This window comes from Musca autumnalis, unplaced genomic scaffold, assembly GCF_047663935.1.
Source record: "Musca autumnalis isolate F117 unplaced genomic scaffold, ASM4766393v1 scaffold_5, whole genome shotgun sequence".
NCBI classification, from domain to species: domain Eukaryota; kingdom Metazoa; phylum Arthropoda; class Insecta; order Diptera; family Muscidae; genus Musca; species Musca autumnalis.
In genome coordinates this window covers 199885663-199909838 of record NW_027412088.1, presented here as the reverse complement: position 1 = coordinate 199909838, position 24176 = coordinate 199885663, and the positions used below count along the sequence as shown (strand labels likewise).

At 42.6% G+C, this 24176-nt stretch overlaps 4 protein-coding genes across 4 annotated transcripts; 1 reads left to right on the top strand and 3 right to left on the bottom strand.

The window, feature by feature from the left end:
• Positions 1-1074: 1074 nt before the first annotated feature.
• On the bottom strand, positions 1075-1881 carry LOC141405179 (trypsin alpha-like). The gene has a single exon (XM_073989256.1). The coding sequence runs from the start codon at positions 1871-1873 to the stop codon at positions 1100-1102; it is 774 nt and encodes a 257-aa protein (XP_073845357.1). The 5' UTR covers positions 1874-1881; the 3' UTR covers positions 1075-1099.
• Positions 1882-13150: 11269 nt separating this feature from the next.
• LOC141405182 (trypsin-like) lies at positions 13151-13923 on the bottom strand. The gene has a single exon (XM_073989258.1). It carries the CDS (start codon positions 13921-13923, stop codon positions 13159-13161), a length of 765 nt encoding a protein of 254 aa, XP_073845359.1. The 3' UTR covers positions 13151-13158.
• Positions 13924-15201: 1278 nt separating this feature from the next.
• Positions 15202-15966, bottom strand: LOC141405183 (trypsin-like). The gene has a single exon (XM_073989259.1). It carries the CDS (start codon positions 15964-15966, stop codon positions 15202-15204), a length of 765 nt encoding a protein of 254 aa, XP_073845360.1.
• A 3537-nt stretch (positions 15967-19503) lies between these two features.
• Positions 19504-20268, top strand: LOC141405180 (trypsin-like). The gene has a single exon (XM_073989257.1). It carries the CDS (start codon positions 19504-19506, stop codon positions 20266-20268), a length of 765 nt encoding a protein of 254 aa, XP_073845358.1.
• The last annotated feature ends 3908 nt before the right edge of the window (positions 20269-24176 follow it).

The following is a 24176-nucleotide window of genomic DNA, read 5'->3' as shown; positions in this document are numbered from 1 at the left end:
ATGCCATCCGTTCAAGCGATCATTTGCCTCTTATCTTTTAATCGTGTCACCTCTATGGGTTTTCCCAAAGCACTTTGTACTTGTTCCACAACTAATAATATTGTGAAGAAATGTTTTAAAAATAACAGAAATGACTACTGTTTTGAAAATAAAACAAAACACACTTTGACAGTACTACTTCAAACTACCCCTTAAGAATCTAGATAATCTGTCATTAAAAGATAAGTTGTCAACAAAACAAAAGCAAAGCTAGCCTTTATTTAGAACAGATAATGACAATAACTGACAATATAAAAATACAAAGAGACCCCTGATAATGATTTGCCAAAAAAGAAATTGCCATTATGACGCAGGACAATGACCACGCGACTCTTTTACCGTATTTTTAATCTGAAAGCGATATTTACTTGAAATGCGAATAAAAGATAATGAAATGAAAACATAAACAAAGTAATTGAAAATATTTGAAATTTGGATTATTTAATGTTGGAAGCTAAAGGAAAAATACTTTGTCACATGACTTAGAAAAAGGAAGTATGTATTCCATCTTCAAAATCTCAAATTAATATTGGGTATTTGAAGTGGTACATTGCGTATAAGTGATGACAATAGTTATACGCATCAAAGTAAAGTTAGCTGAAACTGTTTCCCAAAGGATTTAATAAACGATCACTGTTTTAGGAATAGTTTTTAGAGACATTTGTAATATTTTTTATTGCTTTTACGGAATTTTATTGACAATAGCCAGGAATTTTTGTTTTAAAAATCAGTGCCAAATATAAAGAATATTCTTAGCCACAGCCTTTAGGTCTTTCAAGATTCAGACCCTAATTTACGATTTTTTTGGGCCACATTGTAAATAAATCTCATTGGTCAGTAACTCGTTGAGGCGTATACGTATTGGGGTTACGTATACAATACCTAAACTCCACTGTCTCAACATTACTCTGCAGGACCATGAGCGTATACCTACCGACAACACTTATACGCCCGAACTGTTTACAAATTAAGAAACTACGTTTTACAATTTTCCCAAAATAGTTTTTAATATTTTTTTCTATTTTTATAAAATTATATTTTTATTAAATACCAGAACATATTACACCGTACTTGCTGTAGTAATAATCCAAGTACGAAAGGCCGCCACGTCAGAGTAAACACCAGGATAATCGGGAAGTGCACAACCAAATCCCCAGGAGACAACACCAACCAAAACACCACCCGATACCAATGGACCACCAGAATCTCCCTGACAAGAATCTTTGCCCACTGCTTCAGCACAGAACATGGCCTTTTGTATTTCCGAACCATAATCATATGCCGAAGATGCACATTTGATTTCACTGATAATGCTGACATCAATATATTGCAATGTGCTGGGTAAAGATGTTGCACCCATAGCCTGTCTACCCCAACCAGAGACAGCAGCTGGGGCACCATTAGCCGGAGTCTTGTTAGCCAAAGGAATAGACTTAATGGCTGGACTAAAAGCTAACGCTGAACTTAAACGAATGACAGCAACATCATTGAGCATTGTGCGGGGATTGAAAGCTTGATGGTTCTTGAATGCAGCAACAGCCACCAAAGTGCCACCCGAATTCCAAAAAGTAGAACCAGCACGTACTTTCAGGGCAGAGGCGGTGACAGATTGCAAACAATGCGCAGCAGTGAGAATCATTTTGGCTGAATAGATGGAACCACCGCAGGAGTGGGAACCATAACGTTGGAGGGATATTTGCCAAGGGAAGTTGCTGATAGTTGTTGAGGCGCCACCAACAATGCGACCATCTAATTGTGGCACCATGCCATTGGGAACTACAGCACTTAAGGCACACGCTACCAAGCCAGATAATAGGATCAACAAATGTAACATTATTCCAAATTTCCAAAAACACTGATATTTTCCCATTACATGAGCGAGGTATTTATGGCCAAAATATTGCAGTATGCAAATGCAGTTTAAATTGGTCACAAATTGTTTCTATCTTATCTTATGTAATTCCTCTGCTTACAACCGATAAGGTCATGTTAGGGGAAAATATTTGGAAATATCTGGTAATTAGTTGTGATCAACATTTTAGAAGTATTGAAGTATTTCCCAAAGAAGACAATGATTGATAAGAAGCTTTAGTGGTCGTAAGACATTGGAAGCAATTATTTTTTATCAGGGGGAACGTTTTGATTTAAAAATCCACAAATATTTGACTCCCAACTTGATAAAATGATAAATGAAGTACTATAATGCGTATAAGTAATGACAACAAGTGTACGCACATAAATACAATTTCTGTGAAACTCTTTTAGGTAACATTACAGCCGAAGTATCATGACCAAAATCGTTGATTTTTTTAATAATTGTTCATCTATAACCAACTGAACCATAGTTGCGGACTTTTCTATGAATAATTTCCAAAGATATTTAGTGTATACGACCATTGGGTCGTATACTGTATGGCAGATGGCCCATTGGGTCGTCTACTGTATAGTTGATGGCCCATAGAGTCGTCTACTGTATAGTAGATGTCCCATAGGGTGGTCTACTGTATAGTAGATGTCCCATAGGGTCGCCTACTGTATAGTAAATGGCCCACAGCGTCGTGGCCCATAGGGTCGTCTACTGTAAAGTTGATGGCCCATTGATTCGTCTACTGTATAGTAGATGGCCCATTGGGTCGTCTACTGTATAGTAGATGGCCCACTGGGTCCTCTACTGTATAGTAGGTGGCCCATTGGGTCGTCTACTGTATAGTTGATGGCCCATTGGGTCGTCTACTGTATAGTAGATGGCCCATAGGGTCGTCTACTGTATAGTTGATGGCCCATAGGGTCGTCTACTGTATAGTTGATGGCCCATTGATTCGTCTACTGTATAGTAGATGGCCCATTGGGTCGTCTATTGTATAGTAGATGGCCCACTGGGTCCTCTACTGTATAGTAGATGGCCCATTGAGTCGTCTACTGTATAGTTGATGGCTCATTGGGTCGTCTACTGTATAGTTGATGGCCCATTGGGTCGTCTACTGTATTGTATGATGGCCCATTGGGTCGTCTACTATATTGTAGATGGCCCATTGTGTCGTCTATTGTTTTCTTGATGACCCATTGGGTCGTCTATTGTATTGTAGATGGCCCTTTGGGTCGTCTACTGTATTGTAGATGGCCCATTGGGTCGTCTATTGTATTGCAGATGGCCCATTTGGTGGTCTACTGTATAGTAGATGGCCCATTGGGTCGTCTACTGTATAGTAGATGGCCCATTGGGTCGTCTACTGTATAGTTGATGTCCCATAGGGTCGTCTACTGTATAGTAGATGTCCCATAGGGTCGCCTACTGTATAGTAAATGGCCCACAGGGTCGTCTACTGTATAGTAGATGGCCCATAGGGTCGTCTACTGTATAGTAGATGGCCCACAGGGTCGTCTACTGTATAGTAGATGGCCCATAGGGTCGTCTACTGTATAGTTGATGGCCCATAGGGTCGTCTACTGTATAGTTGATGGCCCATTGATTCGTCTACTGTATAGTAGATGGCCCATTGGGTCGTCTATTGTATAGTAGATGGCCCACTGGGTCCTCTACTGTATAGTAGATGGCCCATTGAGTCGTCTACTGTATAGTTGATGGCTCATTGGGTCGTCTACTGTATAGTTGATGGCCCATTGGGTCGTCTACTGTATTGTATGATGGCCCATTGGGTCGTCTACTATATTGTAGATGGCCCATTGTGTCGTCTATTGTTTTCTTGATGACCCATTGGGTCGTCTATTGTATTGTAGATGGCCCTTTGGGTCGTCTACTGTATTGTAGATGGCCCATTGGGTCGTCTATTGTATTGCAGATGGCCCATTTGGTGGTCTATTGTATTGTAGATGGCCCTTTGGGTCGTCTACTGTATTGTAGATGGCCCATTGGGTCGTCTACTGTATAGTAGATGGCCCATTGGGTCGTCTACTGTATAGTAGATGGCCCATTGGGTCGTCTACTGTATGGCAGATGGCCCATTGGGTCGTCTACTGTATGGCAGATGGCCCATTGGGTCGTCTACTGTATAGTTGATGGCCCATAGGGTCGTCTACTGTATAGTTGATGTCCCATAGGGTCGTCTACTGTATAGTAGATGTCCCATAGGGTCGCCTACTGTATAGTAAATGGCCCACAGGGTCGTCTACTGTATAGTAGATGGCCCATAGGGTCGTCTACTGTATAGTAGATGGCCCATAGGGTCGTCTACTGTATAGTAGATGGCCCATAGGGTCGTCTACTGTATAGTTGATGGCCCATTGATTCGTCTACTGTATAGTAGATGGCTCATTGGGTCGTCTACTGTATAGTTGATGGCCCATTGGGTCGTCTACTGTATAGTAGATGGCCCATAGGGTCGTCTACTGTATAGTTGATGGCCCATAGGGTCGTCTACTGTATAGTTGATGGCCCATAGGGTCGTCTACTGTATATTTGATGGCCCATTGATTCGTCTACTGTATAGTAGATGGCCCATTGGGTCGTCTACTATATTGTATGATGGCCCATTGGGTCGTCTACTGTATTGTATGATGGTCCATTGTTTCGTCTACTGTATAGTAGATGGCCCATTGGTTTGTCTAGTGTATAGTATATGACCCATTGGTTTGTCTTCTGTATAATAGATGTTCCATTGTTTCGTCTACTGTGTAGTAGATGGCCCATTGGGTCGTCTACTGTATTGTATGATGGCCCATTGGGTCGTCTACTGTATAGTTGATGGCCCATTGCGTCGTCTACTATATTGTAGATGGCCCATTGTGTCGTCTATTGTTTTCTTGATGACCCATTGGGTCGTCTATTGTATTGTAGATGGCCCATTGGATCGTCTACTGTATTGTAGATGGCCCATTGGGTCGTCTATTGTATTGTAGATGGCCCATTTGGTGGTCTACTGTATAGTAGATGGCCCATTGGGTCGTCTACTGTATAGTAGATGGCCCATTGGGTCGTCTTCTGTATAGTAGATGGTCCACTGGGTCGTCTACTGTATAGTAGATGGCCCATTGGGTCGTATATTGTATTGTAGATGGCCCATTGGGTCGTCTATTGTATTGTAGATGGCCCATTTGGTGGTCTACTGTATAGTAGATGGCCCATTGGGTCGTCTACTGTATAGTAGATGGCCCATTGGGTCCTCTACTGTATAGTAGATGGCCCATTGAGTCGTCTACTGTATAGTTGATGGCTCATTGGGTCGTCTACTGTATAGTTGATGGCCCATTGGGTCGTCTACTGTATTGTATGATGGCCCATTGGGTCGTCTACTATATTGTAGATGGCCCATTGTGTCGTCTATTGTTTTCTTGATGACCCATTGGGTCGTCTATTGTATTGTAGATGGCCCTTTGGGTCGTCTACTGTATTGTAGATGGCCCATTGGGTCGTCTATTGTATTGCAGATGGCCCATTTGGTGGTCTACTGTATAGTAGATGGCCCATTGGGTCGTCTACTGTATAGTAGATGGCCCATTGGGTCGTCTACTGTATAGTTGATGTCCCATAGGGTCGTCTACTGTATAGTAGATGTCCCATAGGGTCGCCTACTGTATAGTAAATGGCCCACAGGGTCGTCTACTGTATAGTAGATGGCCCATAGGGTCGTCTACTGTATAGTAGATGGCCCACAGGGTCGTCTACTGTATAGTAGATGGCCCATAGGGTCGTCTACTGTATAGTTGATGGCCCATAGGGTCGTCTACTGTATAGTTGATGGCCCATTGATTCGTCTACTGTATAGTAGATGGCCCATTGGGTCGTCTATTGTATAGTAGATGGCCCACTGGGTCCTCTACTGTATAGTAGATGGCCCATTGAGTCGTCTACTGTATAGTTGATGGCTCATTGGGTCGTCTACTGTATAGTTGATGGCCCATTGGGTCGTCTACTGTATTGTATGATGGCCCATTGGGTCGTCTACTATATTGTAGATGGCCCATTGTGTCGTCTATTGTTTTCTTGATGACCCATTGGGTCGTCTATTGTATTGTAGATGGCCCTTTGGGTCGTCTACTGTATTGTAGATGGCCCATTGGGTCGTCTATTGTATTGCAGATGGCCCATTTGGTGGTCTATTGTATTGTAGATGGCCCTTTGGGTCGTCTACTGTATTGTAGATGGCCCATTGGGTCGTCTACTGTATAGTAGATGGCCCATTGGGTCGTCTACTGTATAGTAGATGGCCCATTGGGTCGTCTACTGTATGGCAGATGGCCCATTGGGTCGTCTACTGTATGGCAGATGGCCCATTGGGTCGTCTACTGTATAGTTGATGGCCCATAGGGTCGTCTACTGTATAGTTGATGTCCCATAGGGTCGTCTACTGTATAGTAGATGTCCCATAGGGTCGCCTACTGTATAGTAAATGGCCCACAGGGTCGTCTACTGTATAGTAGATGGCCCATAGGGTCGTCTACTGTATAGTAGATGGCCCATAGGGTCGTCTACTGTATAGTTGATGGCCCATTGATTCGTCTACTGTATAGTAGATGGCTCATTGGGTCGTCTACTGTATAGTTGATGGCCCATTGGGTCGTCTACTGTATAGTAGATGGCCCATAGGGTCGTCTACTGTATAGTTGATGGCCCATAGGGTCGTCTACTGTATAGTTGATGGCCCATAGGGTCGTCTACTGTATATTTGAGGGCCCATTGATTCGTCTACTGTATAGTAGATGGCCCATTGGGTCGTCTACTATATTGTATGATGGCCCATTGGGTCGTCTACTGTATTGTATGATGGTCCATTGTTTCGTCTACTGTATAGTAGATGGCCCATTGGTTTGTCTAGTGTATAGTATATGACCCATTGGTTTGTCTACTGTATAATAGATGTTCCATTGTTTCGTCTACTGTGTAGTAGATGGCCCATTGGGTCGTCTACTGTATTGTATGATGGCCCATTGGGTCGTCTACTGTATAGTTGATGGCCCATTGCGTCGTCTACTATATTGTAGATGGCCCATTGTGTCGTCTATTGTTTTCTTGATGACCCATTGGGTCGTCTATTGTATTGTAGATGGCCCATTGGATCGTCTACTGTATTGTAGATGGCCCATTGGGTCGTCTATTGTATTGTAGATGGCCCATTTGGTGGTCTACTGTATAGTAGATGGCCCATTGGGTCGTCTACTGTATAGTAGATGGCCCATTGGGTCGTCTTCTGTATAGTAGATGGTCCACTGGGTCGTCTACTGTATAGTAGATGGCCCATTGGGTCGTATATTGTATTGTAGATGGCCCATTGGGTCGTCTATTGTATTGTAGATGGCCCATTTGGTGGTCTACTGTATAGTAGATGGCCCATTGGGTCGTCTACTGTATAGTAGATGGCCCATTGGGTCGTCTACTGTATAGTAGATGGCCCATTGGGTCGTCTACTGTATAGTAGATGGCCCATTGGTCGTCTACTGTATAGTAGATGGCCCATTGGGTCGTCTATTGTATTGTAGATGGCCCATTTGGTGGTCTACTGTATAGTAGATGGCCCATTGGTTTGTCTAGTGTATAGTATATGACCCATTGGTTTGTCTACTGTATAATAGATGGTCCATTGTTTCGTCTACTGTATAGTAGATGGCCCATTGGGTCGTCTACTGTATTGTATGATGGCCCATTGGGTCGTCTACTGTATAGTTGATGGCCCATTGGGTCGTCTACTATATTGTAGATGGCCCATTGTGTCGTCTATTGTTTTCTTGATGACCCATTGGGTTGTCTATTGTATTGTAGATGGCCCATTGGATCGTCTACTATATTGTAGATGGCCCATTGGGTCGTCTATTGTATTGTAGATGGCCCATTTGGTGGTCTACTGTATAGTAGATGGCCCATTGGGTCGTCTACTGTATAGTAGATGGCCCATTGGGTCGTCTTCTGTATAGTAGATGGTCCACTGGGTCGTCTACTGTATAGTAGATGGCCCACTGGGTCCTCTACTGTATAGTAGATGGCCCATTGAGTCGTCTACTGTATAGTTGATGGCTCATTGGGTCGTCTACTGTATAGTTGATGGCCCATTGGGTCGTCTACTGTATTGTATGATGGCCCATTGGGTCGTCTACTATATTGTAGATGGCCCATTGTGTCGTCTATTGTTTTCTTGATGACCCATTGGGTCGTCTATTGTATTGTAGATGGCCCTTTTGGGTCGTCTACTGTATTGTAGATGGCCCATTGGGTCGTCTATTGTATTGCAGATGGCCCATTTGGTGGTCTACTGTATAGTAGATGGCCCATTGGGTCGTCTACTGTATAGTAGATGGCCCATTGGGTCGTCTACTGTATAGTTGATGTCCCATAGGGTCGTCTACTGTATAGTAGATGTCCCATAGGGTCGCCTACTGTATAGTAAATGGCCCACAGGGTCGTCTACTGTATAGTAGATGGCCCATAGGGTCGTCTACTGTATAGTAGATGGCCCACAGGGTCGTCTACTGTATAGTAGATGGCCCATAGGGTCGTCTACTGTATAGTTGATGGCCCATAGGGTCGTCTACTGTATAGTTGATGGCCCATTGATTCGTCTACTGTATAGTAGATGGCCCATTGGGTCGTCTATTGTATAGTAGATGGCCCACTGGGTCCTCTACTGTATAGTAGATGGCCCATTGAGTCGTCTACTGTATAGTTGATGGCTCATTGGGTCGTCTACTGTATAGTTGATGGCCCATTGGGTCGTCTACTGTATTGTATGATGGCCCATTGGGTCGTCTACTATATTGTAGATGGCCCATTGTGTCGTCTATTGTTTTCTTGATGACCCATTGGGTCGTCTATTGTATTGTAGATGGCCCTTTGGGTCGTCTACTGTATTGTAGATGGCCCATTGGGTCGTCTATTGTATTGCAGATGGCCCATTTGGTGGTCTATTGTATTGTAGATGGCCCTTTGGGTCGTCTACTGTATTGTAGATGGCCCATTGGGTCGTCTACTGTATAGTAGATGGCCCATTGGGTCGTCTACTGTATAGTAGATGGCCCATTGGGTCGTCTACTGTATGGCAGATGGCCCATTGGGTCGTCTACTGTATGGCAGATGGCCCATTGGGTCGTCTACTGTATAGTTGATGGCCCATAGGGTCGTCTACTGTATAGTTGATGTCCCATAGGGTCGTCTACTGTATAGTAGATGTCCCATAGGGTCGCCTACTGTATAGTAAATGGCCCACAGGGTCGTCTACTGTATAGTAGATGGCCCATAGGGTCGTCTACTGTATAGTAGATGGCCCATAGGGTCGTCTACTGTATAGTTGATGGCCCATTGATTCGTCTACTGTATAGTAGATGGCTCATTGGGTCGTCTACTGTATAGTTGATGGCCCATTGGGTCGTCTACTGTATAGTAGATGGCCCATAGGGTCGTCTACTGTATAGTTGATGGCCCATAGGGTCGTCTACTGTATAGTTGATGGCCCATAGGGTCGTCTACTGTATATTTGATGGCCCATTGATTCGTCTACTGTATAGTAGATGGCCCATTGGGTCGTCTACTATATTGTATGATGGCCCATTGGGTCGTCTACTGTATTGTATGATGGTCCATTGTTTCGTCTACTGTATAGTAGATGGCCCATTGGTTTGTCTAGTGTATAGTATATGACCCATTGGTTTGTCTACTGTATAATAGATGTTCCATTGTTTCGTCTACTGTGTAGTAGATGGCCCATTGGGTCGTCTACTGTATTGTATGATGGCCCATTGGGTCGTCTACTGTATAGTTGATGGCCCATTGCGTCGTCTACTATATTGTAGATGGCCCATTGTGTCGTCTATTGTTTTCTTGATGACCCATTGGGTCGTCTATTGTATTGTAGATGGCCCATTGGATCGTCTACTGTATTGTAGATGGCCCATTGGGTCGTCTATTGTATTGTAGATGGCCCATTTGGTGGTCTACTGTATAGTAGATGGCCCATTGGGTCGTCTACTGTATAGTAGATGGCCCATTGGGTCGTCTTCTGTATAGTAGATGGTCCACTGGGTCGTCTACTGTATAGTAGATGGCCCATTGGGTCGTATATTGTATTGTAGATGGCCCATTGGGTCGTCTATTGTATTGTAGATGGCCCATTTGGTGGTCTACTGTATAGTAGATGGCCCATTGGGTCGTCTACTGTATAGTAGATGGCCCATTGGGTCGTCTACTGTATAGTAGATGGCCCATTGGGTCGTCTACTGTATAGTAGATGGCCCATTGGTCGTCTACTGTATAGTAGATGGCCCATTGGGTCGTCTATTGTATTGTAGATGGCCCATTTGGTGGTCTACTGTATAGTAGATGGCCCATTGGTTTGTCTAGTGTATAGTATATGACCCATTGGTTTGTCTACTGTATAATAGATGGTCCATTGTTTCGTCTACTGTATAGTAGATGGCCCATTGGGTCGTCTACTGTATTGTATGATGGCCCATTGGGTCGTCTACTGTATAGTTGATGGCCCATTGGGTCGTCTACTATATTGTAGATGGCCCATTGTGTCGTCTATTGTTTTCTTGATGACCCATTGGGTTGTCTATTGTATTGTAGATGGCCCATTGGATCGTCTACTATATTGTAGATGGCCCATTGGGTCGTCTATTGTATTGTAGATGGCCCATTTGGTGGTCTACTGTATAGTAGATGGCCCATTGGGTCGTCTACTGTATAGTAGATGGCCCATTGGGTCGTCTTCTGTATAGTAGATGGTCCACTGGGTCGTCTACTGTATAGTAGATGGCCCATTGGGTCGTCTATTGTATTGTAGATGGCCCATTGGTTTGTCTACTGTATAGTTGATGGCCCATTGGGTCGTCTACTATATTGTAAATGGCCCATTGTGTCGTCTATTGTTTTCTTGATGACCCATTGTGTCGTCTATTGTATTGTAGATGGCCCATTGGGTCGTCTATTGTATTGTAGATGGCCCATATGGTGGTCTACTGTATAGTAGATGGCCCATTGGGTCGTCTACTGTATAGTAGATGGCCCATTGGGTCGTCTTCTGTATAGTAGATGGTCCACTGGGTCGTCTACTGTATAGTAGATGGCCCATTGGGTCGTCTTCTGTATAGTAGATGGTCCACTGGATCGTCTACTGTATAGTAGATGGCCCATTGGGTCGTCTATTGTATTGTATGATGGCCCATTGGGTCGTCTACTGTATAGTTGATGGCCCATTGGGTCGTCTACTATATTGTAGATGGCCCATTGTGTCGTCTATTGTTTGCTTGATGACCCATTGGGTCGTCTATTGTATTGTAGATGGCCCATTGGATCGTCTACTGTATTGTAGATGGCCCATTGGGTCGTCTATTGTATTGTAGATGGCCCATTTGGTGGTCTACTGTATAGTAGATGGCCCATTGGGTCGTCTACTGTATAGTAGATGGCCCATTGGGTCGTCTTCTGTATAGTAGATGGTCCACTGGGTCGTCTACTGTATAGTAGATGGCCCATTGGGTCGTCTATTGTATTGTATGATGACCCATTGGGTCGTCTACTGTATAGTTGATGGCCCATTGGGTCGTCTACTATATTGTAGATGGCCCATTGTTTCGTCTATTGTTTTCTTGATGACCCATTGGGTCGTCTATTGTATTGTAGATGGCCCATTGGATCGTCTACTGTATTGTAGATGGTCCATTGGGTCGTCTATTGTATTGTAGATGGCCCATTTGGTGGTCTACTGTATAGTAGATGGCCCATTGTGTCGTCTATTGTTTTCTTGATGACCCATTGGGTCGTCTATTGTATTGTAGATGGCCCATTGGATCGTCTACTGTATTGTAGATGGTCCATTGGGTCGTCTATTGTATTGTAGATGGCCCATTTGGTGGTCTACTGTATAGTAGATGGCCCATTGGGTCGTCTACTGTATAGTAGATGGCCCATTGGGTCGTCTTCTGTATAGTAGATGGTCCACTGGGTCGTCTACTGTATAGTAGATGGCCCATTGGGTCGTCTATTGTATTGTATGATGACCCATTGGGTCGTCTACTGTATAGTTGATGGCCCATTGGGTCGTCTACTATATTGTAGATGGCCCATTGTTTCGTCTATTGTTTTCTTGATGACCCATTGGGTCGTCTATTGTATTGTAGATGGCCCATTGGATCGTCTACTGTATTGTAGATGGCCCATTGGGTCGTCTATTGTATTGTAGATGGCCCATTTGGTGGTCTACTGTATAGTAGATGGCCCATTGGGTCGTCTTCTGTATAGTAGATGGTCCACTGGGTCGTCTACTGTATAGTAGATGGCCCATTGGGTCGTCTATTGTATTGTATGATGGCCCATTGGGTCGTCTACTGTATAGTTGATGGCCCATTGGGTCGTCTACTATATTGTAGATGGCCCATTGTGTCGTCTATTGTTTTCTTGATGACCCATTGTGTCGTCTATTGTTTTCTTGATGACCCATTGTGTCGTCTATTGTATTGTAGATGGCCCATTGGGTCGTCTATTGTATTGTAGATGGCCCATTGGGTCGTCTACTGTATAGTAGATGGCCCATTGGGTCGCCTACTGTATAGTAGATGGCCCATTGGGTCGTCTATTGTATTGTATGATGGCCCATTGGGTCGTCTACTGTATAGTTGATGGCCCATTGGGTCGTCTACTGTATAGTAGATGGCCCATTGGGTCGTCTATTGTATTGTATGATGGCCCATTGGGTCGTCTACTGTATAGTTGATGGCCCATTGGGTCGTCTACTATATTGTAGATGGCCCATTGTGTCGTCTAGTATTTTCTTGATGACCCATTGTGTCGTCTATTGTATTGTAGATGGCCCATTGGGTCGTCTATTGTATTGTAGATGGCCCATATGGTGGTCTACTGTATAGTAGATGGCCCATTGGGTCGTCTACTGTATAGTAGATGGCCCTATTGTGTCGTCTTCTGTATAGTAGATGGTCCTCTGGGTCGTCTACTGTATAGTAGATGGCCCATTGGGTCGTCTACTGTATAGTATATGGCCCATTGGTTTGTCTACTGTATAATAGATGGTCCATTGTTTCGTCTACTGTATAGTAGATGGCCCATTGGGTCGTCTACTGTATAGTAGCTGGCGAACATTTTCTTAATTAAAATAAAATTTCCTTATTTTTTCTCAAATTTGTTTCTCTTTTATTTCACTTCCTCGTAAAACGAAAAATTTACAATTCCTTCATGGTCTTTTCAACCCAGCTGCGTAGGGAAGGTACATCAGCATAGACACCGGGATAGCCAGTCTTGGCACAACCCATACCCCAGGAAACAATACCGACCAATTTATCTTCAGCAACCAATGGACCGCCAGAATCACCTTGACAGGCATCCTTGTTGACGGCATAGGCGCAGACCATGGTTTCCTTGATTTGGGAACCATATTTGTATTCACTGCTGGCACAAGCCTTCTCATCAACAATATCAACTTCGACTTCTTGCAAGGTCTTGGGCAAACTGATGCAGGTCAAGTAGCACTTAGTGCCCCAGCCAGTGACAACAGCGGGTGTTCCGGTGGCAGGGGTCTTTTCAGCCATGCTGATGTAACGAATCTTTGCGGTTTCCTTGACGGGAGTGGCCAGCTTAAGGATAGCAATGTCATTCACCATGGTCTTGGAGTTGTAACCTTCGTGGTATTTGAAAGCCTTGACAGCAACCAAGTCACCACCACTGTTGTATTGAGTGGAGCCCAAACGTACTCTTATTTGAGAAGCACTATAGGATTGCATGCAATGGGCAGCGGTGACAATAATGTCTTCGCTGATGATCGAACCACCACAGAAATGGCTGCCGGAGGATGTTTGCAAAGAAACCTGATAGGGATGCTTTTCAATGGTTGTGTCTACACCATTGACAATACGGCCATCCAAATCATCGGGCAAGATGCCGGCAAAGGCACAGCTCACCAGGGCGAAAATTGCAAAAAAGCGAAACATTTTTGTTGTCTTAATTTAAGTGGAAAAAAGACTGACGATTTTGTCTAATGCAGTTTTGGCTTTTATAGCAGCAACAGGCGGAAAGTTTTAGGTGGAGTTATCAGAATTTTGGTAATTTGTTATTGTTGTTCTAGCCGAAAAAATTGCACTCTAATGCAGTCAGTTTTGATAAGATTTGCGCCCCCCTAATTTTAATGGAATTAATTTTTTTGGGCTCCGAAGATAACTAATCGCAGCTGAATTTGTGATCGTAAAATATTGGAAAGTTTGTTCACGGCCATAGACCTGTCTTCCCCCAATCTTGTGTGTGAAATTATTAGTCTGACTGTAGACCTGCGTTAAAATTTCTTGTAATGATTCCAAAAATATTTAAAGCAATCTGATCTGTCCATAGGTATGTATGAGTGCTGACGTTACTTATGCGCCACATGTAAAATATTAAAAACTTGGGAAACTGGCTATGATAGGCCCTTTTAGAACAAATAAATTTTCTTTCTAATTATTTAGAATGTCGAAAAATTTACCTAGGCCCAAAAGATGTAGGGTAAAGAATTCATGTAGACTAACATTTTCTAAGGATGGTCTACAAAGCCCTTGACGTCCCACATAGTCACTTAGTTCATACTAAGTTGTCAACAGGACCGTTGTCTGTAGAGTAAATGACTACTGTGGATTTCAGGCGGTCACCGGTTCGTCCATTATACTCACGAAGTCCAAAAGAACAATCAACTGATGAATAAATTACCAATATCATCAGGTCAATGTAGATGATTCCCACAGAAGAATCGGTTATAAACTGAGTGGATATCGTGCCACCTACAGGGTAGTGAATAAGCCACAGATGATCTACTGCACAGTAAATGATCCGCGAAACCATCTACTGTCTGGTGAATTAACCTCGATTTTTATTTTACTGTAGAGTAGATAGTCCATAGTGCACGCTGTGACTGTAGTGCATCTATACAAAAGTTTCGTTTACTATAAAGTAAATTGTCTCAACGTCACGTATCCAAAAGTGGTCGGATCGCAGAATATATTTTCCGCAGAATCATATACTTTATAGCTTAATCATTTACGTTTTATTCATTCCATACACAGAATGTACACAGATGCGTATAAGTGCTGTCGTCACTAATACGCAAAGTGTACAATATTAAAGCAAGTCGTCATAGATGCTACCTTTACGATTTGATCTCCTCTCCAACCCCTTTAGACCATTTAAACAAATTCAGTTTTTTTTTATAACAAATTTAATTTATTTTCTATTGTAAAAGAAATTTACAATTCCTTGGCGGTCTTTTCAACCCAGCTACGGAGAGAAGGAACATCAGCATAGACACCGGGATAACCAGCCTTGGCGCAACCCATACCCCAGGAAACAACACCAACCAATTTATCACCAGATACCAATGGGCCACCAGAATCACCTTGGCAGGCATCCTTGTTTTGGGCATAGGCACAGACCATGGTTTCCTTGATTTCAGAACCGTATTTGTATTCGCTGGAAGCGCAAGCCTTCTCATCAACAATATCAACTTCGACTTCTTGCAAGGTCTTGGGCAAGCTGATGCAGGTCAAATAGCACTTAGTGCCCCAGCCGGTGACAACAGCAGGAGTACCGGTGGCGGGAGTCTTTTCAGCCAAAGCAATATAACGGATCTTGGAGGATTCCTTGACGGGTGTGGCCAACTTGATGACAGCAATATCGTTAACCATGGTCTTGGAGTTGTAACCTTCGTGGTATTTGAAGGTCTTGACAGCAACCAATTCACCACCAGTGTTGTATTCAGTGGAGCCCAAACGTACTCTCATTTGGGAGGCAGTGTAGGATTGCATGCAATGGGCAGCGGTGACAATGATGTCTTCGCTGATGATGGAACCACCGCAGAAATGGCTGCCGGAGGTGGTTTGCAAAGAAACCTGATAGGGATGCTTTTCAATGGTGGTGTCTACACCATTGACAATGCGGCCATCCAAATCATCGGGCAAGATGCCGGCGAAGGCACAGCTGACCAAAGCGAAAATAGTAACGAAACGGAACATCTCGAAGAACTGATGGTTTAAACTTTCTCTGGCCTTACTATTTATAAGAATTTGTTTATACGGATAAGCTTATCTGAAAGTGAACCAGACGTACTATGAATTGAGATAAGCTTGTCAATAGTTTACCCAATATATTTTTAATAGTTTCAAAGAGATAGTAGTTTTTTAATCTTTGGCGTGTGCGTTCGCTAATTAACGGCCCATGTCTTAAGTTTAATAAGTTTTAATGATAAGAAAATTATCAGTTAGGTTGTTCAGAAGGCAAGTAGGTTTCATAGATAGGAGACTTTTTACAGTCCTTTATGGAAACCCTTTACAGTTATTCTATGGACAGAAGAACTTTAATACGTCTTCTTTGAAAAGAAGCCTTTTAATAGTTATTTTTATGGACAGAAGACCTTAAACAGGCCTTCTATGGGCAGAAAACATTCAAAGGGTGTTAAAAGAGTGCTTCTATAGACCCTTTCTGAAAGAAATAGTGTTTTTATATACCCTCTCTGAAAGAAGGGGTGCTTCCATAGACCCTTTATGAAAGGAGTGGAGCTTCCATAGACACTCTCTGAAAGAAAGGGAGGTTCCATAGACCCTTTCTGAAAGAAAGGGTGATTCCATAGACCCTTTTTGAAACTTGGGGTGCTTTTATAGCCCTTTCTAAAAGAAGGGGTGGTACTATAGACCCTTTGGGAAAGAAAGGGTGCTTCCACAGGCCCTTTCCGAAGGAAAGAGTGCTTCCATAGATCCTTTCTGAGAGGAAGGGAGCTTCCATAGACCCTTTCTGAAAGAAAGGGTTCTTCTGTAGACCCTTTCTGAGAGGAAGGGTGCTTCTATTGGTTCTTTTTGATAGAAAGGGTGCTTCCATAGACCCTTTCTGAAAGAAGGGGTGTTTCTATAGACAATTTCTGAAAGAAAGGGTGCTTCCGTGGACCCATAGACACTTTCTGAAAGAAAGGGTGCTTCCATAGACCCTTTTTGAAAGGAAGGGTGCTTCCATAGACACTGTCTGAAAGAATGGGTGGTTCCATATACTCTTCCTGAAAGAAAGGGTGCTTCCATAGATACTTTCTGAAAGAAAGGGTGCTTCCATAGACACTTTCTGAAAGAAAGGGTGCTTCCATAGACACTTTCTGAACGAAAGGGTGCTTCCATAGACACTTTCTGAAAGAAAGGGTGCTTCCATAGACCCTTTCTGAAAGGATGGGAGCTTCCATAGACCCTTTCTGAAAGAAAGGGAGCTTCCATAGACCCTTTCTGAAAGAAAGGGAGCTTCCATAGACCCTTTCTGAAAGGAAGGGAGCTTCCATAGTCCCTTTCTGAACGTAAGGGATCTTCCATAGACCCTTTCTGAAAGGTAGGGTGCTTCCGTAGACACTTTCTGAAAGAAAGGGTGATTCCATAGACCTTTCTGAAAGCAAGGGAACTTCCATAGACCATTCTGAAAGAAAGGCTGCTTTTATAGACCCTTTCTGAAAGAAAGGATGTTTCCATAGACACTTTCTGAAAGAAAGGGTGCTTCCATAGACACTTTCTGAAAGAAAGGGTGCTTCCATAGACACGTTCTGAACGAAAGGGCGCTTCCATAGACCCTTTCTGAAAGAAAGGATGCTTCCATAGACACTTTCTGAAAGAAAGGATGCTTCCATAGACACTTTCTGAAAGAAAGGGTGCTTCCATAGACCCTTTCTGAAAGAAAGGGTGCTTCCATAGACACTTTCTGAAAGAAAGGGTGCTTCCATAGACACGTTCTGAACGAAAGGGCGCTTCCATAGACACGTTCTGAACGAAAGGGTGCTTCCAAAGACACTTTCTGAAAGAAAGGGATCTTCCATAGACCCTTTCTGAAAAGTAGGGGGCTTCCATAGACACTTTCTGAAACAAAGGGTGATTCCATAGAACCTTTCTGAAAAGTAGGGGGCTTCCATAGACACTTTCTGAAACAAAGGGTGATTCCATAGAACCTTTCTGAATGGAAGGGTGCTTCCATAGACAATTTCTGAAAGAAAGGGTGCTTCCATAGACACGTTCTGAAAGAAAGGGCGCTTCCATAGACACGTTCTGAACGAAAGGGTGCTTCCATAGACACTTTCTGAAAGAAAGGGATCTTCCATAGACCCTTTCTGAAAAGTAGGGGGCTTCCATAGACACTTTCTGAAACAAAGGGTGATTCCATAGAACCTTTCTGAATGGAAGGGAGCTTCCATAGACACTTTCTGAAAGAAAGGGAGCTTCCATTGACCCTTTCTGAAAGAGAAGGTTCTTCTATAGACCCTTTCTGAAAGAAAGGGTTCTTCTATAGACCCTTTCTGAAAGGAAGGGATCTTCCATAGACCCTTTCTGAAAGAAATGGATCTTCCATAGACCCTTTCTGAAAGGAAAGGTGCTTCCATAGACACTTTCTGAAAGAAAGGGTGATTCCATAGACCTTTCTGAAAGCAAGGGAACTTCCATAGACCTTTCTGAAAGAAAGGCTGCTTTTATAGACCCTTTCTGAAAGAAATGATGCTTCCATAGACCCTTTCTGAAAGAAGGGTTGTTTCTAGAGACCCTTTCTGGAAGAAAGGTTGCTTCTATAGACCATTTCTGAACGAAAGGGTGCTTCCATAGAGGAAGAAAGGGGGCTTTATGAAAGAAATGGTGCTTCCATAGACCCTTTCTGAAAGGAAGGGTGCTACATAGACCCTTTCTGAAACAAAGGGTTCTTCTATAGACCCATTCTGTAAGGAAGGGTGCTTCTTTAGACCCTTTCTGATGGAAAAGGTGCTTGCATAGACCCTGAAAGAAAGGGTGCTTCTATAGACCCTTTCTGAAAGAATGGGTGCTTCTATAGACCCTTTGTAAAAGAAAGGGTGCTACTATAGATCCTCTCTGAATGAAAGGGTTCTTCTATATATCCTTTCTGAATGGAAGGGTGCTTCTATAGACTCTTTCAGAAACAGGTCATCTATGGATAGAAGATATTTTTAAAGGTCTTCTATGGCCAGAGGACCTTTAACATGTCTTCTATGGACATAATACCTTCAACAGATCTTATATGGACAGAAAACTCGAACAGGTTTTCATAACCAAACGACCTTTCACAGTTCTTCTCTGACCAGAAGACCCTTAACAGACTGAAAACCTTATAGAATACATATTCTCTAGAACGCCTTATATAGGTTTTTTTCAGATAAAAGATCTGTTACAAATCTTCCAGGTCTTTTGAAGAAAGGTTTTCTGTCAATAAAACTCCTCCTCCTCTAGGCTGTAATCCATCAATAAATTGTCAATTTCGTGACTAACTGTGTATCATTTCTAGACAAATTACTTTTTTGTTTTATCAAAAAATTGGAAAGTACTTTTAAAATATCGCAACTTGGATAATCTTATCTTAAAATAGTAGGGAGCGAAAAAAACCCAAAAACACCAAACTTATTACCGACAGGCGGCTGTTGAACCAGCCATATCTGGATTTTGATAAGTGTGTTTGTGCAAATTTAGTTTGGCCAAAAACTTTTCTATAAAAACTTCCGTACTCCTCCGTTAGACTATCAGTTCTTCGAGATGTTCCGTTTCGTTACTATTTTCGCTTTGGTCAGCTGTGCCTTCGCCGGCATCTTGCCCGATGATTTGGATGGCCGCATTGTCAATGGTGTAGACACCACCATTGAAAAGCATCCCTATCAGGTGTCTTTGCAAACCACCTCCGGCAGCCATTTCTGCGGTGGTTCCATCATCAGCGAAGACATCATTGTCACCGCTGCCCATTGCATGCAATCCTACACTGCCTCCCAAATGAGAGTACGTTTGGGCTCCACTGAATACAACACTGGTGGTGAATTGGTTGCTGTCAAGACTTTCAAATACCACGAAGGTTACAACTCCAAGACCATGGTTAACGATATTGCTGTCATCAAGTTGGCCACACCCGTCAAGGAATCCTCCAAGATCCGTTATATTGCTTTGGCTGAAAAGACTCCCGCCACCGGTACTCCCGCTGTTGTCACCGGCTGGGGCACCAAGTGCTATTTGACCTGCATCAGCTTGCCCAAGACCTTGCAAGAAGTCGAAGTTGATATTGTTGATGAGAAGGCTTGCGCTTCCAGCGAATACAAATACGGTTCTGAAATCAAGGAAACCATGGTCTGTGCCTATGCCCAAAACAAGGATGCCTGCCAAGGTGATTCTGGTGGCCCATTGGTATCTGGTGATAAATTGGTTGGTGTTGTTTCCTGGGGTATGGGTTGCGCCAAGGCTGGTTATCCCGGTGTCTATGCTGATGTTCCTTCTCTCCGTAGCTGGGTTGAAAAGACCGCCAAGGAATTGTAAATATTTTGAAGCGAAAATAAACGAAACTTTTAGATAATTTACGCCATTTTATTTTGTAGGGTCTAAATGGGGGAGGGGTTTCTTTTCTCTCTTTTTAATTGGTTACCAATTAGAGAACTAATTGTAAGGTGGTTTCGATTAATATAAGTCAAGATAAGATTTGGGGAGATTAGATTATAAATTTGATATTGTGTTCTATCTCTATCTACTTTCAGTTCTTTATCTCTTATCTCTCTTTGTCTCGTTCTTGCGCTATTTTATGCCGAATGGCCATGGAAAGCTAAAGTATGGCATACTTTTAGGAATAAATAAATTAATTCGCTATATAAGATATTTCTACTCAATATCGCGGGACATCTTTATATGTAGGAGTCTACCATTCAGAATAAGACTGGTTTGAATTTCTATATGCCTGGATTTCGATAAAACTCGTGAAGTGCCTAATATGTGGTAAATTTCTTAAGACGGCGAGGAGTTCTAACATTACTGTCAAGTTGCTATGGAGACGGCGATTTCCTATGATTTGTTCCAGGTCTTCTTGCTGAAGAAATCCCATGGAGAAAGATATAACGATTCAAACACAGACCCTCAACAGGCCTTTTACAGATTGAAGCCCCTCTATAGGTCTTCCATATATAGAAGACCTATTGGAGATTTGTATTCGTAAGTTGAAGAACTTAAAAATTATTGCGGGTCTTTAAAGGTCATGGGAAGCTACTAAGGTTTCATGGGGTTCATAGGATGACCATTTCTGAAAAAGGGTGCTTCTATAGACCCTTTCTCAAAGAAAGGGTGCTTCTATAAACCCTTTCTGAAAGAAGGGGTACTTCTATAGACTCCTTCTCAAAGAAAGGGTGCTTCTATAGACTCTTTCTCAAAGAAAGGGTGCTTCTATAGACCCTTTCTCAAAGAAAGGGTGCTTCTATAGACTCTTTCTCAAAGAAAGGGTGCTTCTATAGACTCTTTCTCAAAGAAAGGGTGCTTCTATAGACTCTTTCCCAAAGAAAGGGTGCTTCTATAGACCCTTTCTCAAAGAAAGGGTGCTTCTATAAACCCTTTCTGAAAGAAGGGGTACTTCTATAGACTCTTTCTCAAAGAAAGGGTGCTTCTATAGACTCTTTCTCAAAGAAAGGGTGCTTCTATAGACTCTTTCTCAAAGAAAGGGTGCTTCTATAGACCCTTTCTCAAAGAAAGGGTGCTTCTATAGACTCTTTCTCAAAGAAAGGGTGCTTCTATAGACTCTTTCTCAAAGAAAGGGTGCTTCTATAGACTCTTTCTCAAAGAAAAGGTGCTTCTATAGACCCTTTCTCAAAGAAAGGGTGCCTCTATAGACTCTTTCTCAAAGAAAGGGTGCTTCTATAGACCCTTTCTCAAAGAAAGGGTGCTTCTATAGACTCTTTCTCAAAGAAAGGGTGCTTCTATAGACTCTTTCTCAAAGAAAGGGTGCTTCTATAGACTCTTTCTCAAAGAAAGGGTGCTTCTATAGACCCTTTCTCAAAGAAAGGGTGCTTCTATAGACTCTTTCTCAAAGAAAGGGTGCTTCTATAGACCCTTTCTCAAAGAAAGGGTGCCTCTATAGACTCTTTCTCAAAGAAAGGGTGCTTCTATAGACCCTTTCTCAAAGAAAGGGTGCCTCTATAGACCCTTTCTCAAAGAAAGGGTGCTTCTATAGACTCTTTCTCAAAGAAAGGGTGCTCCTATAGACTCTTTCTCAAAGAAAGGGTGCTTCTATAGACCCTTTCTCAAAGAAAGGGTGCTTCTATAGACCCTTTCTCAAAGAAAGGGTGCTTCTATAAACCCTTTCTGAAAGAAGGGGTACTTCTATAGACCCTTTCTCAAAGAAAGGGTGCTTCTATAGACTCATTCTGAAAGAATGGGTGCGTCTATAGACCCATTCTGAAAGAAAGGGTGCTTCTATAGACTCATTCTGAAAGAAAGGGTGCTTCAATAGACCCATTCTGAAAGAATGGGTGCTTCAATAGAACCATTCTGAAAGAAAGGGCGCTTCTATAGACCCTTTCTCAAAGAAAGGGTGCTTCTATAGACTCTTTCTCAAAGAAAGGGTGCTTCTATAGACTCTTTCTCAAAGAAAGGGTGCTTCTATAGACTCTTTCTCAAAGAAAGGGTGCTTCTATAGACTCTTTCTCAAAGAAAGGGTGCTTCTATAGACCCTTTTTCAAAGAAAGGGTGTTTCTATAGACTCTTTCTCAAAGAAATGGTGCTTCTATAGACTCTTTCTTAAAGAAAGGGTGCTTCTATAGACTCTTTCTTAAAGAAAGGGTGCTTCTATAGACTCTTTCTCAAAGAAAGGGTGCTTCTATAGACTCTTTCTCAAAGAAAGGGTACTTCTATAGACCCTTTCTCAAAGAAAGGGTGCTTCTATAGACTCATTCTGAAAGAAAGGGTGCTTCAATAGACCCATTCTGAAAGAATGGGTGCTTCAATAGAACCATTCTGAAAGAAAGGGCGCTTCTATAGACCCTTTCTCAAAGAAAGGGTGCTTCTATAGACTCTTTCTCTAAGAAAGGGTGCTTCTATAGACTCTTTCTCAAAGAAAGGGTGCTTCTATAGACCCTTTCTCAAAGAAAGGGTGTTTCTATAGACTCCTTCTCAAAGAAAGGGTGCTTCTATAGACTCTTTCTTAAAGAAAGGGTGCTTCTATAGACTCTTTCTCAAACAAAGGGTGCTTCTATAGACTCTTTCTCAAAGAAAGGGTGCTTCTATAGACCCTTTCTCAAAGAAAGGGTGCTTCTATAGACCCTTTCTCAAAGAAAGGGTGCTTCTATAGACTCTTTCTCAAAGAAAGGGTGCTCCTATAGACTCTTTCTCAAAGAAAGGGTGCTCCTATAGGCTCTTTCTCAAAGAAAGGGTGCTTCTATAGACCCTTTCTCAAAGAAAGGGTGCTTCTATAGACCTTTTCTCAAAGAAACGGTGCTTCTGTAGACGCTTTCTCAAAGAAACGATGCTTCTATAGACCCTTTCTCAAAGAAACGGTGCTTCTATAGACCCTTTCTCAAAAAAAGGGTGCTTCTATAGACCCTTTCTCAAAGAAAGGGTGCTTCTATAGACCCTTTCTCAAAGAAAGGGTGCTTCTATAGACCCTTTCTTTGAGAAAGGGTGCTTCTATAGACCTTTTCTCAAAGAAACGGTGCTTCTGTAGACGCTTTCTCAAAGAAACGATGCTTCTATAGACCCTTTCTCAAAGAAACGGTGCTTCTATAGACCCATTCTCAAAGAAAGGGTGCTTCTATAGACCCTTTCTCAAAGAAAGGGTGCTTCTATAGACCCTTTCTCAAAGAAAGGGTGCTTCTATAGACCCTTTCTCAAAGAAAGGGTGCTTCTATAGACCCTTTCTCAAAGAAAGGGTGCTTCTATAGACCCTTTCTCAAAGAAAGGGTGCTTCTATAGACCCTTTCTCAAAGAAAGGGTGCTTCTATAGACCCATTCTCAAAGAAAGGGTGCTTCTATAGACCCATTCTCAAAGAAAGGGTGCTTCTATAGACCCTTTCTCAAAGAAAGGGTGCTTCTATAGACCCTTTCTCAAAGAAAGGGGGCTTCTATAGACCCTTTCTCAAAGAAAGGGTGCTTCTATAGACCCTTTCTCAAAGAAAGGGGGCTTCTATAGACCCTTTCTCAAAGAAAGGGTGCTTCTATAGACCCTTTCTCAAAGAAAGGGTGCTTCTATAGACCCTTTCTCAAAGAAAGGGTGCTTCTATAGACCCTTTCTCAAAGAAAGGGTGCTTCTATAGACCCTTTCTCAAAGAAAGGGTGCTTCTATAGACCCTTTCTCAAAGAAAGGGTGCTTCTATAGACCCTTTCTCAAAGAAAGGGTGCTTCTATAGACCCTTTCTCAAAGAAAGGGTGCTTCTATAGACCCTTTCTCAAAGAAAGGGTGCTTCTATAGACCC